This window comes from Mytilus trossulus, chromosome 6 (genome assembly GCF_036588685.1).
Source record: "Mytilus trossulus isolate FHL-02 chromosome 6, PNRI_Mtr1.1.1.hap1, whole genome shotgun sequence".
NCBI classification, from domain to species: Eukaryota; Metazoa; Mollusca; class Bivalvia; order Mytilida; family Mytilidae; genus Mytilus; species Mytilus trossulus.
Window position 1 is genome coordinate 25,350,113 of NC_086378.1, and position 15,312 is coordinate 25,365,424.

At 32.7% G+C, this 15,312-nt stretch overlaps 1 protein-coding gene across 1 annotated transcript; it reads right to left on the reverse strand.

Moving 5' to 3' along the window:
- Nucleotides 1–628: 628 nt before the first annotated feature.
- LOC134722442 (uncharacterized) lies at nt 629–1,504 on the reverse strand. The gene has a single exon (XM_063586063.1). The coding sequence runs from the start codon at nt 1,502–1,504 to the stop codon at nt 629–631; it is 876 nt and encodes a 291-aa protein (XP_063442133.1).
- Between the last annotated feature and the right edge of the window lie 13,808 nt (nt 1,505–15,312).

Here is a 15,312-nt window from a genome sequence, read left to right on the forward strand (position 1 = left end):
TGCACAGTAATTTTGTCTTTACATGCAAATCTTACCATTACGAGTGTTCAGTACATGTTGTAAAAGAATTAGGAATACACGAGCACTTAGATTATCTTACATGCAAAAACATAGTATTTGTCAAGGATAATATTTCGGCGAATACAAGGCCATAATTGCTGCAAAGAACATTACCATGATTATATTAAATAGCAAATTGTAGAATTCATCGCGTTTGTGTTGGATATCTGTCCACAGTGGAAGAGGGCCTTCAGAAATACTGTGAAACTGTTTACGTAAGTGTATTCTAAACACACTTATCGTGAAGGAAACAAAAGATCTAAGGTGTATATTTATATTGCATAAGCCACATTCATGTATAAAGTAACAACAACAAAAAGAATGACGTTACAATTAAAGTTCCTTACCGACGTCCGCAGGACGTCACGTTAAAGTTCGTGGGTTTCTCAACATTCTCCGGGGCCGCAGAAAGTGTCTCAAATATACGGAATAAATTAAATGAATTGTTCTAGAACTGAATGAACTTTTACGAATAAATGAAATGAAATATTTCTTTTAAAATTAATGTCTCATATAAATTAAATAATTTAAATTTACTGTCACTTCACTTGAATATAATTGAAAAATGTCACTTTAAACACTCTCTGATTTTCTCTACGGCATCTGTCTTGGCTCTTCGCTGATATCTTTGCGTCTGTGTAGTAATTGAGTCGGATTCACAAATCTCCAAAGGATATAACTTGACAATTGGTCTGTTTAGTTTAGAGTTAGATGTTCGGACCGTCGCAGATCGCACAAGGTTATCGTTTCCGTATGTAAGTTCTTCAATAACACCGAGTTTCCACGTCGTACGTGGAGAATTATCATCATATATCTGGACTACATCTCCTTGTTTTACACTTTGATTGTTATTTCCAGACACTCGGTGAAATTCACGTAAGGAGGTCAAATACTCGTGTTTCCATCTTGCTAAAAATTGTTCAATAAGACGGAATCTCCTTTTCGCTTGATCATTCATAGTTTCGTGATTAGTTGTTAAATCGGCACTATAACTGTCTGTTTCATCTGTATATAACGGATACGGGAAAGATTTAATTTGTCTTCCATACAATAGATGCGACGGGGTAAGCGGCTCTGGATCGGCAATGTCCGACGATATATAGGTAAGCGGTCTATTGTTAAGGTAAGCTTCAATTTCCACCACTAATGTCTGTAACAGAGGTAAATCTATACATGCGCGTCCAAGAATCTTTTTTAGACAATTTTTAGTTAGTCCAACCAGTCTTTCCCAAAATCCGCCGTACCATGGAGCACGTTTTGGTATGAATTTCCATGTTGTTCCAAATTGGCACAATTTGTCATGTAAAGATTTAGAGTCCGTTAACTTTCGTATTTCCTCCGCGGCGGCAACAAATGTTGTAGCATTGTCCGATATCATAACTCTTGGTATCGATTTCCTGCTAATGAATCTACGAAAAGCTAGCATGAACGATTTTTCAGTCATATCTGGAACTATTTCAAGATGAATAGCTCGAGTATTGGCACATGTAAACAAACATATCTAACACCAAATGATATACATAATGCAACAATGAAGTTAATTGGAGCTGTGCAACACGAAAGATACAGTGATGCAGGACGTCACGTTAAAGTTCGTGGGTTTCTCAACAACACTCTCCAGAACCTTTGATAATTTACATATTGGTCTTTTTCTGAAATAAGTCCTCTCAAGACGTCTGATTTTCCTATCTTGTTTACCACCATTCCCCATGCAAAATTGCAAAATCGTCTAAAATAAATAATATATAATGCTTGTCAAATTGAAAATGATAGCATACACCATAAATGTATTACTAAAGTACTTTGTGATACCATACGACATATTTGATACAACTCTCATACACGTGACAGGTTTAGCTAGCTAGCTATAAAAATTTAAAACACCATTTTCTTCAATTGAAACTGTGATGTATTTTCAAGGAGGTCGGTATTTTGTTCTTTTACTTATTTTCCATCTTACTATAAGAGCTTTTGCTTAATTGTTTTAAAAAAAGTTGTACAGCTACATAACAAGTATCCCCTTACTCGGTCTTTTATTCAGACCTGTTAATTGACATTCTTCTAAAGGTACATTATTAAAGTAATCAAAAATAACAAATGTGTAACTAAAAGTTAAATCAATTATTCTACCTGACTCATGGAGGCTGTTTACTGGATTTCCCTTCACTTCTATTTCACAAATAATTAAGTATCCCGTATCCCTGCGTTTCATCCTGACATACCTTCCCTTAGTGTTAAGAGGGCAGGTAGCCGTGATTCTCTGACTTCCTGTTGCCTGATAATGACAATTAAGTATATCTCCTTCCTCTAGATTATTCCAATGATTGCATGTACATGTTGGCAAAATAATTTCAACATCAAAGTTAGCGAGAAAGTGAGCTGATAATAAAATTAAAAAAAATTTGAGTAAGTAATTGTTACAAAAAAATATTACTATACTGATTAAATGATCATATGTACACTGCTCTAAACTCCCGACATGTAATTTTTATTGTGTATGTAATTCATGTATATCATTTAATTGTAAAAAAAACATGGTGTATCAACAGGTTCATAGTATAAACAAATATTTACTCACCATATCTTTAAAATAAATCCGTTTTGGGAATCAAAATCATAACTCCAATAGTTTTTATGAATGAACTATACGTTCCCTTTCAGATTATCGTTAACGTTTCGCACTCGATCAGATATTTAATGTTATTAAAAACTAACATAACAAAAGAACGACTTGAAGTACGATACAAAGTACACCTTTTTTTACGATTTAAAATACGGTTTAGCAAAATTAATCCGTTATTAAAGAGTTATTGTAAAAGTTGAACACTACGAATATTTTGAGTTTAGTACAGTACGTTTCAAAATAGTTTTTTCATTTCTTTAAAGGGAAAATGTTATTTCATACTTTAGTAATACAACAAAATCAAATTAGTTTATCTCAGAAGCACTAATAATTTAATAATTAAAGCCAGACACAAGACCTAATTCCAACTTTGACCGATATACAGCTTCTTATAGATACATGTAAACAATGGGGTTATGCTGCATCACCTAAATTTAAATACTGGGATAGTTTTCTTGAAGCAGTCAAATGTCAAATGTAAGAGCAGAACAAGAGGGTAATTGGTGACATCAATTGATATCGTCATCTCAAATGTTACCTATTTATTTTTAACCAACCGTACCACTTACAGTTGATGCCAGTTTACATACTCGATATGCTTCAACTTCTAGATAATGTTTGGTCAGCGTTTATAAATGGCAACTTTGTTATTTGACAGACTCGTGGACATTTAAACACAGAAAAGATCTGTTGGCATTGAAGCCATAACATATCAAAGCTGGAATTTTTGCAATTAATACAAATTCACACGAGGAAACAAACCGAACAACAATAAAACGAGATGAAGAACATGTTATTGCCTATGTTATGTTTGTGAACCATCTGATGGAAACCATGACTGATCCCTTTGATGTGGTATTCAATCCTCCATGTCGTTAATTTAGGAATGTACCTCCCTTATGCAAAGCTCTGATTCCTATCACGGATTTGGCTATACTTTTTGGACCTTTTGGATCATAGCTCTTCATTTTTTATATAAGCTTTTCATTTCAAATATTTTGGCCACGAGCATCACTGAAGAGACATGTATTGTCGAAATGCGCATCTGGTGCACAAAAATTAGTACCATTAACTTTATTATCAATATCTCTTCTGCTCGAATGCATGTTACAAGAGATATATAAGATTCCTTGCTCACAGCTGTCGAGAAAGACTTTAAAATGTCTCGTCCTTTCATAATTACTACTGACCTTTCTGTAGGACAGTCATAGAGTTTTTATAGTTCAATATCAAAGTTAAATCTATAACGTTTGAAAACATGACAACAAAACAAACCTTAAATTTAAAACGGGGGAAATAGTTTAACTTCATATAAATCCAGAACTTGTTTTTAGACATGCACTGATTTTGGCTATAGAAATTTTTATGTTAAGGTGGTACCTAACACTACAGGGAGATAACTTTGTTAAGTCAGCAAAACGTTTTAATTACGTTGTTTTGTAAAGGGAATATCAAGCTTCTCAGTGATCAAAATTGGCGTTTGTCAAACTGATATATAACCAGTGTAATTTTTCTGATGAAACGCTTGGTTCAATATTTTAGAAATTTTTATAAATTTTTTCAAAGGGTCAAAGTAAATGCTTTGATAAAAGTTTATGAAAATTAAACGAGCCAAATTAATTTTAGTGAAAGTGTTGGGTACCACCTTAACTATTGATAATGTTACAATAGAAAATGCTGTCGCACCCTGTTGGTCCCATTCCAATCTCTCTTTGTCGTGATTAAGACACTATATGAAAGTCTGATTTGGTGAAGAAATTCAAATCTGAAGTCTTTTGTGCACTTTATCTACCTTCCCTTGACCAATCAAACTCAGCTTAAACTAGAGATGGTATGGTATTGGTTCATTGTATTGATGTTAAAAATCTACAGCTTCAATAAAGTGTTTTAAGAGAGAGGTCTTTTATACTGGCAGAAATTATTTCTGTTAAAGAAAACAACCAGGCTCTCCTTCATTTCTTTGATAGTTTTATTCTTCAAAACTTTGACAAAATCCTCTATGATTCCAACTGATTGTGAGCTTTGCTTAACCAGAACGTTTGTAAATCCTGAAATTTTTCAAGGTTTTATCACAAACTTTTTATCTGTTTAAATTAGGTAAGAAAACTGTCTACAGGACTCTGAAGGACACGCGCGACCATTTTAGTGGTTTGCAGAGATTCGTTTATACTGCCTAAGATGAGGTCCTTGTTTGAGCAAGAAAGTTATTTTGAAAGCATCATGATATGAATAAATTGAGCGTCAAGCTTGCCACAAATAAAGATTCAAATTTGATAAGGTTACCTCCCTGTGAAGCAGCACTGAAACAGCATATAACAAGTGCTTCGTTTTAAACTTAAATTTTGACCGCATCACACATTGCTAAATCCCTATTCCGTCACCTTTAGAATACGGTTGGCGAGAGTTAAATTATTCATTACAACCCGTGTATTTTAAAGGGCATATTTCAGCAGAGTTCATACAGGATCTTGTGTTTTCATGTCAGGGAAAATCTCCATATAAAAAGTCATGTATTTGTTCACATGTTCGGAGCTTTGTAAAGGGTCAGAATTATGTACAAATTTCCATTCATTTTCCTTGACAGATGAACCAGAAGATACAAATGACTGAACTATGTTGTGTGATCTCTTTGACTTGATTCTTTTAATTTTAAATGTTTTCGAGGTATTGAATGGTTTTTGGTTTTAATTAATTACATGAATGAGCTTTTGCAAATATGCCAGAAGGATAGTAGGCGTCATGTGAAATTTATTGCTGAGGGGTAATGTCACCCTTCATTTTTTTTACGACATCTGTATTTCACAAATAAGTATTTTGCTGAAACCAATGATAAATAATTTAGCTGTTCAAGATCGTGTGAGTATGTAAACTGTACACGTATCCCTAAGGCTTTTTTTTGCAATACTAACATGTATCCTAACCATGGAAAACTAGGTTGATGTCTATGAGTTCAAATTTAAATTGAAAAAAAAATACATTACCATTATTTCCATTATAATGCATAACAAACAAAAGTTTGATACGATGTTAAAAAAAAAAACAAGATAAAAAAATAAAACATTATATTGGCGCATTAATGTTATGTTAAATCATGACGACATATGAATGAGAACTCTGCAGCTGAAGATTATCCCGTGACATGTACTTTCTTAATTCGGATAATGTTGCATTAAAATGAAATTTTGAGGTAGGCGTTGTTCCATTTTCTATTTATCTGAATTATTCGCTCATTCTTAGATTGGGACACGTCAGCATGGCGTTATATATTATTATAACGCGTCTTATTTATATATTTTAATAAATCTGAGAACACAAAACAACTCACCGCAACAATCTGTACGTCCAAACATATCTACTTCATTAATGAAATACACATTTTGAAGATCGACTACCCACCACGAATGCTGATTATCAAGACTGTCTGAATGTGCGCAGGTGAAATCCCCTTGAACTGATCTTGTTGACCTATATCCATCCAGAGCAAATGAAGAGTTATATAGTTCAAATGTTGAAGACAGCTTTGAGGGTTTCCCGAATGCAACGTTTGCATTCGTAAAAGCTTAAACAAAAATTTGCAAATAAATATTATACATAGATATAGGAAGATGTGGTGTGAGTGCTAATGTGACAACTCTCCATCCACATAACAATTTAAAAAAAGTAAACCATTATAGGTCAATGCACGGCCTTCAACACGGAGCCTTAGCTCACAACACACAACAAGATATAAAGAGCCCCAAAATTACTAGCTTAAAACAATTCAAAACATTATATATATATTACTACAACTATATAGTAATACTATTGCTATTAATGGACAAATCAAAATCTAACAAATCTGATATGTTTCGCTGAAAGGGATGTATAGATTTCGAAGATCAAATATGCATGCAGGTATGTGGGTCTCGTAAATGATCTATTAATTTGCACCTGCAAAAGCTTAAGGTAGATTCATGGTATATCGGCATATTGAATCTATGATGAGTTTATTTGCAGTACAAAATCGGTAAACAAAATGTAGTTATTTGCCCAAATCTGCAAATTTTACGACTAATTTGTCATTAATTTCTTAGAATGGATATATTTATTCACAAAAGCCATAAAGCTAGATAATACAATAAATTATCAAATTACTACTACAATTAAATATTGATAAGTATTATAATTTTAATTGTTATTAATAGAAGTTATATATGTCATAGAAAATCTAATCTTGAATTTCATCCAAATTCTTTCTTAATTTTTGAAACACGTTTTAGAAATTTAAATGTGACGTCACTTTGGGCGTTGCATTGACTATGGCTAACAGGGCTGTGATTTTGTAATGTATTTTGTTTTATTCTATACTTAGTCACCACTTCAGTTTAATCATGTTTATTTCTTTATATAGGAATTGTATAAAATTTACTGTTTGCAAAACTATGTATTATTCTTGATAATAATGATGTTTTTGTCCCATTACAAACTGAGCAAACTTTTGTGTGGACGTAGCGCGCGTCTGGCATATACAAATATTTGTTTACCTGTTACCTTTAGATGGCTATTATTCGTTTGTTTCTCTGTCTCTATTTTATCCAATTTATATGTTTATTAATTGTAACCTTGTCGTGTAATGTTGTCATTTTAATGTTATAATTAACATTGCCATTAAAGCGGGAGGTAAGCCAGGTTCAACCCACCATTTTTTCATATAATGCCCTGTACCAAGTCATGAACATGGCCATTGTTACATTGTACTTCGTTTCTGCGTGCGTTGTTGTGTCTCGGCTGTGTCGTTGTTCTCTTAGATTTGAGACTTTTACCTCAGTTTTAGTTTGTAACCAGAATTTTTTTTTTCTCTCTATCGATTTATGAATTTTGAACAGCGGTATACTACTGTTGCCTTTATTAATCATTTATGGAAAGCTTATTGATTAGTTGCACTGATACAATTCTTAAACAAATACTAAGTATTTGTGTTTTAGAATCAATTTTTCAACGAAGCCATGTTAGGAGAGATACCTCTTTTAATTTTTTCTATTTTCTTAAAAAATATTATAAAACCTATCTTTTGATATATTATTTCAAAATTGTATCTTTTAGATTTCTTTGTATGCACAAAAATGTGTTTTTTTTATGAACAATCTAAGCAAATTTGGGAAGTTTTGTGGGGCGTAGCTTAAAAAAAAGCACATTGACCCATACTTTTTATTAGAATTATGAAAAAAGCATACAAAAATATAAAGAAATCTGGTATTTAAACTTCCTTAAACTAACAAATGAGATATACATTATACAGTTATGTACGTCATACTGGAGTTCCATCAGGGACGACCAAATCAAATTCAATGTGAGAAAGCATTAAAAACCAACCTTGCAACATTGTGTGCCAAAACCTCTATGCTCGCCAGCTGAGAGTAGATACACCGTGGTGTTTCAAATTGAAATAACCATTCTGAAATTGAGGTATTTAAATAGTAAATTTAGTCCTGGTATATATGATGAGTTTATTTACAACCACTGGGTCGATGTCACTGCTGGTTATTTCCCCGAGGGTATCACAAGCCCAGTAGTCAGCACGTTTTGTGCTGACATGAATTGTCATTGATATGGTTATATTTATAAATTTACTGTTGTGAAATACTAAGGCTTGTCTACCTCAGGCATAGATTACATTTAATTTAGCTGTATTTGGCAAACCTTTTTGAACTTGGAATTTTGGTCTTCGATGCTCTTCAACTTGGTACTTTATTTGGCATTTTTAACTTTTTGGGATTTGAGTGTCACTGTCTTTTGTAGTCTAAACGCGCGTCTGGCGTATATACTAAATTTAGTCCTGGTATCTATAATAAGTTTATTTTGATTTTCAAAGCAAAAGTCAAATTTTGTGGGGCGTAGCTTGAAAGAAGAAGGTGATAATTGATTAGATTAAAAACTCTTAATAGTATTTACTAATTGTTAAATTGAACAGATTTTTATCAGAACATGCAAAACTCACCAGGTATACCAATTTCATAGTTTAGTACGTCATACTGGCGTTTCATCAGGGACGACCAAATCAAAATCAGAGTGGGAAAGCGTTAAAAACCAACGTGGCAACATTGCGTGCCAACACCTCTATGCTTGCAATCTGGGCGTAAACCGTGGTGTTTCAAATGAAAATTATTATCTGTAATTGTTGTATTTAATTAGATTTTCAAAAGGACATCAACTGCAAATCGTTATTTTACAACACATACGTTTGAATTGATCCGTTGGAAATATTTCACTTTTTCGTATATATCTTTTCCAATATTTTAAAACTGCATTGAATGCCTTTGCCAAATCAGGAATGTGACAATTGTTTTCACCTCGTATGAACTTTGAATTTACCAATTTGTTTTTATATCTTTCCTTTTTGAATGATCCTTAGGGGTCGTTATTTTTACTCTTTGTCTTAATCCACAACCAGCGCTACAAGGATTATTTTGAATTCACTGTCGTCAAGTATGTTTGACATACAGTATCGATCTAATTGTTATAAAAGAGGGACGAAAGATACCAAAGGGACAGTCAAACTCGTAAATCTAAAACAAACTGACAACGCCATGGCTAAAAATGAAAAAGACAAACAGAAAAACAATAGGACACATGACACAACATAGAAAACTAAAGAATAAACAACACGAACCCCACCAAAAACTAGGGGTGATCTCAGGTGCTCCGGAAGGGTAAGCAGATCCTGCTCCACATGCGGCACCCGTCGTGTTGCTTATGTGATTACAAATCCGGTAAATAGTCTAATTCGGTAGGTCAAATTCATGAAAGGGAAGGGGATTGTAGTTACGACGTAAGGAACATATCCGATATCATTTGTGAAACGGTTATTCCATAACGGTCAACCAACTCGTGATGGCGTCCGTAAAATTTACGAAGGGATGATTTCAACTTCACCATTTGGAACTCTTGGTTTAATAGCTTCCTTGTGAGCAGTAACCCTCTATCAAGAAAATCATGATAGGAAATGCAAGCACGGGAATATCGTATCAATTGGGAGATATATACCCCGTATGCAGGTGCTGCTGGAATGTTGCTACTTAGAAATGGAAAGTTCAGCGATGTAAACATAAATATAGATATAAATAGATTAAGCAAACACGTGCTGTTGAACTATTCTAGGTCTATTTAATTTCATATTACAGATACAAAAATAAATGTTTATCATCTTGTTTACCTGTAATAGAATGTTTATTAGTGGATCGAATCAGTTAATCAAATGATTTACCTTGGTTTCATTTTCTATGTTGACATTCTCTTCCTTTAAATAACTTTACACATACAATTCATGTCTTAGTAGTCAACACTTCGGTGTTGTTATGAATATCAATAATGTGGTCATTTCTATAAATTTCCTGTTTACCAAACTTTGAAATTTTCGAAAAACTAAGGATTTTCTTATTCCAGGCATAGATTACTTTAGCCGTATTTAACAAAACGTTTTGGAATTTTCGATCCTCAATGCTCTTCAACTTTGTACTTGTTTGGCTTTATAAATATTTTGATATGAGCGTCACTGATGATTCTTGTGTAGACGAAACGCGCGTCTGGCGTACTAAATTATAATCCTGGTACCTTTGATAACTACTTATCCATCTCAAGATAAGGGGTTAACTTCAATATCACATTAAAACGAATACAATGAGGTCGAAGTATTCACTTGCAAGTGAATTACTCATAATCAATGTTTTGTTTGTTATTTTGACAACATTGAACATTATTAGCTACTAAAAAGGAATTATTATTTCACTACTAATAAGTATTTTTATTTCATTACTGATTGAGCCCACAAAAATATATTAGTTTTTTGATATATCTCGTAACTAGTGCCCCTTTAACGTGTATGGTGTAATAGCATAGGATGCATGTTGTAATGGTGAATGGTGTATGGTAAATGGTGTAATGGTGTAGTGGTGTATGGTAAATGATGTAATGGTGTATGATGTTAGTGGGAAGTTTAACAATCCAAGGACTGTGGGTGTTTTAAAAAGTAAAATGCTATTGTGCAGCCGAAAAAAAATCATTCATAAACACTCTCATCTCCTATGAAATTTACTGATCCGTATATGTATCGTATGAGAGCTTTCTTGCAATTTGACAAATGTACCTACGCTTGACGAATCGTACTTTAGATTCGTTTTAGGGATCCTTTATTTTGACATACACATTAACGTTGCATATTAAAGACCGTTGCCCCTCATACATCAACACTTGTTGAATTAGATTTGTGCGTGAGATAAAAGATTTTGGAACGTATGTAATAGGTGAAAAATATAATTCCACTAGGTGAAAGGAGATAGCTCTACAGCCTAAATATAGGCTTAACAGGAAAAAATACCCATAAAACAGAAACAAAAAGCTCCACCCCTCCCAAGCAAATACAATTTACCCTAAGAAAATACAAAAGCTAATAAAGTTCTTCCTCAAATTAACCCCGCCGCATTTTTGCGCTTGTCCAAAGTCAGGAACCTCTGGCCCTTGTTAGTCTTGTATTATTTTTAAAAAAAAATTTGTGAATAATTTTGCGTTCATTATCACTAAACTAATATATATATATATATTTATTTAGGGGCCAGCCTCCAGGTGTGGGAATTTCTCGCTGCATTGAAGACCTATTGGTGACTTTCTGCTGTTGCCTCTCCTATGGTCGGTTGTTGTCTCTTTGACACATTCCCCATTTTTATTCTCAATTTTAAAGATAGGACATAAACAAATACTTCCTAAATTCTTATATTTCGAACGTCCAAAATAATAAACAGTTTGCAGTGAATAACTATTATGATGGGCTACCAAAACAGAATACAGCTATCCTATATAGTATATATATATATATATATATATAACTTGGTTATCAAAATATTACATTACCCCGCGACATAAGAAGATATAGCCATCCCAAAACATGTGTGTCTAACATAGTTCCTAGATGTATCCAATGCATAGTTGACCAAAAAAGTCGTAGAGTATAAATTAAGTCTACATGTATGTATAATTTTTTTTTTTAATTTATTCCGTTTATTGACAGCTTTTTTGTCAGTTTTCATAAACAAACTCCTTAGGAAATTGCCTTGGAGTTTTAATTATTAAATAATATTCTCAATTTTTATTGGTTGTACGTGATGTTCCGAAAAACGTTTGCAGGATATAAAGTAACCTTTATAGTTTACAAGTGTTATGGATCTTCTTAATTATACATTTTTCAGAGAGAATTATTAAGTAGGAACACTTTCCGAAGATATTAAAAGTTCAATCTTTACGATTTCTTAAAAACAAGTCACGGCAATTAACAGTTACCAAACAAGAATTTAAATTCTGATAGATGTTATTATCCCCTGGCTATTCACAGCAACTATAGCAAGAGTTTGAATCCCGATAGATGTGATTTAATAATAATATTAAAAGAGAACATCCTATAAGATGACGCTGTTTGCAAATAGATTAATTTACTTCTCATACTTCTGATCTGATTTGAGGAAGACGTCATTAATGACAATACCCATGGTTAATTACGAAAAATTATACAATATGTCAACTAAGAAACACTATAAGACACAGCCGGAAAAGCAAACCAACCCGTTGAACAGATTAATTTACAAGTGAGATGGTAACAAAAAATACTCTAGTTAATTCTATAAACATGATAAAGATGGCCTTATTACAATTATTATTAATTCAAACGATAACACGAACGAATCGTACAAGTTGAGATATATAAATCCCATAAGATGGTGGCAAGGGAACGTCACCATCTACAAATGGATAATTAACGATAGGAAATGAAAAAATCATCCCTTTAATAATATTTTTTTGTGTAAAGCTTCCCGTTAATGATATACATATCAAGATCGAGAAAAGGGCAGTGGTAATTGTTAGTATTAACTTTATTTAAAGTAAGTTCAACAGGATAAATTTCTTTATTATACATACTGAAGTCATCATTATTGAGAGTTAATATATCATCCAAATATCTAAAAGTATTTATCAAATTTTGTATCCATTGTTGTTTTGATGGGACTTTGCTAATTGTAGTCATATATTGTAACTCATAACAATACAAACACATGTCCGCAATAAGGGATGCACATTTAATCCCCATTGGAATTCCAATAACTTGACGATATACAGAATCTCCGAAGCGAACACAGATGTTACCAAGTAAAAATTCAAGCGCATACATAGTATCAAAGCATGTCCAATTGACAATGTTATTTTGTTCATTGCTACTAAAAAAACCTAAAAGAGTATACATTATTGTTTAGTGTCCAGATGAAATCCTTATGACAATCTGGTCCGGCATACGACTTGTTATAACAACAGCTGTATGTTTGAAATATTGTTGTCATTTCAGTGATATTTGAATTCATAACAATGTCAAAAATCGAAAGGTATGGCTAGACATTAAACCAGATTCAACCCACAATTTTTTTTTCTTAAAATGTCATGTAAAAAGTCAGGAAAATGACAGTTGTTCACAAATAAATCCTTTCTATGTACGTGTGCGATGTTTTGGCAAAACGTTTGGAATGTTTTGGGCCTGAAAGCTCTTTAAATTCCTACTTTATTAGGCCTTTTTATATTTGTTTTATCTGAGCGTCACTGATAAGTCTTTTGTATTCGAAACGTGCTTCTTGCGCAAATACAATATTTTAATCCTGGTATCCTTAATGCGTTTATTTGTTGTTCACTTTAGTGCTCCAGTTGTTCCTTTTTTATAGTTGATATGTTTCCCTCGGTTTAAGTTTGTTACGCGGATTTGTTTTTATTCAATCGTTTTATGACCTTAACATACTAGTATAGTACAGTTGCCTTTATGTATACCTACATTGCACTTCAATGAAATAACATTGTACTTTATTGACAGCTATAAGTGAGCTTTTTTTCATATCATAACAACATATTTACATGCATTAAATAAAAAGAAACATATTGATTTTAAACAAATATGTTTGATGCTACACAAGTCAGCTAGTAATAAAATGTCTCATAAAAACCTTGAGCATGTTTGAGAGTACCCAATCGATTAGGCCTCACCAGAATCCACGCTTATTTGTCTATGTTTATTAAAAATAAACAGGAACCTTATGTTCAGTGGTCGTCGTTTGTTGATGTGGTTCATAAGTTTTTCTCGGTTTTGTTTTTTATTAAGTTCGTTTCCTGTTTGAATGGTGTTACACTAGTCATATTTGGTGCTCTTTATTGCTTGCTGCTCGTTGGGAGCAAATGTTACGTGTTGAAAACCGTAGTGTGAAGAGTTGTCTCATTGAAACTCATGGTTCATCTGCTTATATCTATTAACTTCATACCAGTTAATATTAGATAACTTGTGTTCTCCACACGCTTAGAATATAATGACAAACTTGATACTCAGTATGCAGTTTTAAAATCAATAGAGTGGTCTGCTGATAAATATGTGACCGTTTTGTATACATTTATTAAATGCACTAGCTATGTAGAAAGACATGCATAATGGCAAATTAAAAAAAAACCCTGTTAGGTTCCAAGAAAACGTGAAATATTTTTTTGTTTGGGGGAGGACAAAGTGGGCATACGGTGGAATACAGACATTATTAAGTTATCTTTATTATCAAACAGTTAATGCATTGTTACAGATAATACAATAAATATATATATAGGGAGATGTGGTATGAGTGCGAATGAGACAAACTCCATCAAAGACACAATTATAAAAGTAAAAGTTACTTTTTGTGTTTGAATGGTTTTACATTTATCACTTTTGATGCTCCTTATAGCTTGCAGTTCAATATGATCCAAAGCTCCGTGTAGGAGAGCGTACCTTGACCTAGCATGGTTTACTTGTATAATTGTGACTTGGAGATTGCCAGAAATGTGATGTATAAATAGTATAAAAGGAGAAAGTACAAAGAAGTGAAAATAAATAGTAATTTCAACACTTATCAAAGCTGTATATAGACCAGATATAAATTAACATTTAGTAACAAAAAAGCATTACAAATAGTATCCACAGGTCAAAGTTACAAGAAAGTACGACTTGGTAGTATTTGCATTTACATTCACACTAAGTTAACAAGTAATAATAAATAAATTTATCAGAGACTATTAAAACACATTCAGCACTCCACTAACAAACTAATAATCCTGAATCTAAAGAATTCCCTAAAACCCATCTTACAATTATGCGTGGTCATTATAATTTATCGCCCTGCATATCCGTAGGTATTATTACCCCACTTCAAGCACTGGTACGCAGATAGAAAATAGCGATTAAAAAAGCCAATACATGTAACAACTAAGTATTATAGGATTTCAACGACATAAACATACAGATTCACAACAGCTTCAGATGATCACATAACTTACTTGAATATTTCTTTTCAAAGTCATCTAACTTGTAGCGACTGAAAACAAATTATTAAACAATATGGAATATAACATTTTGAAATAACCCTGGTGATAGTTCGTTAACTTACCAATGTAGCAGGACTACACTCCTCCTTGTGTGATTTTGCACTGAGATTTAGTAGGACATATAGGGAAAAATTAATTGGCCACTTCTGATGATAGAGTCGATAAAATAAATTATAAAACAAAGAGCAAATAGTTTGAGTCACCACATTTTGGATGTTTTCCCTATA

Excerpts from the sequence above, each read along its gene's own strand:
- LOC134722442 (XM_063586063.1), bottom strand. The coding sequence starts at position 1,504 with ATGACTGAAAAATCGTTCATGCTAGCTTTTCGTAGATTCATTAGCAGG.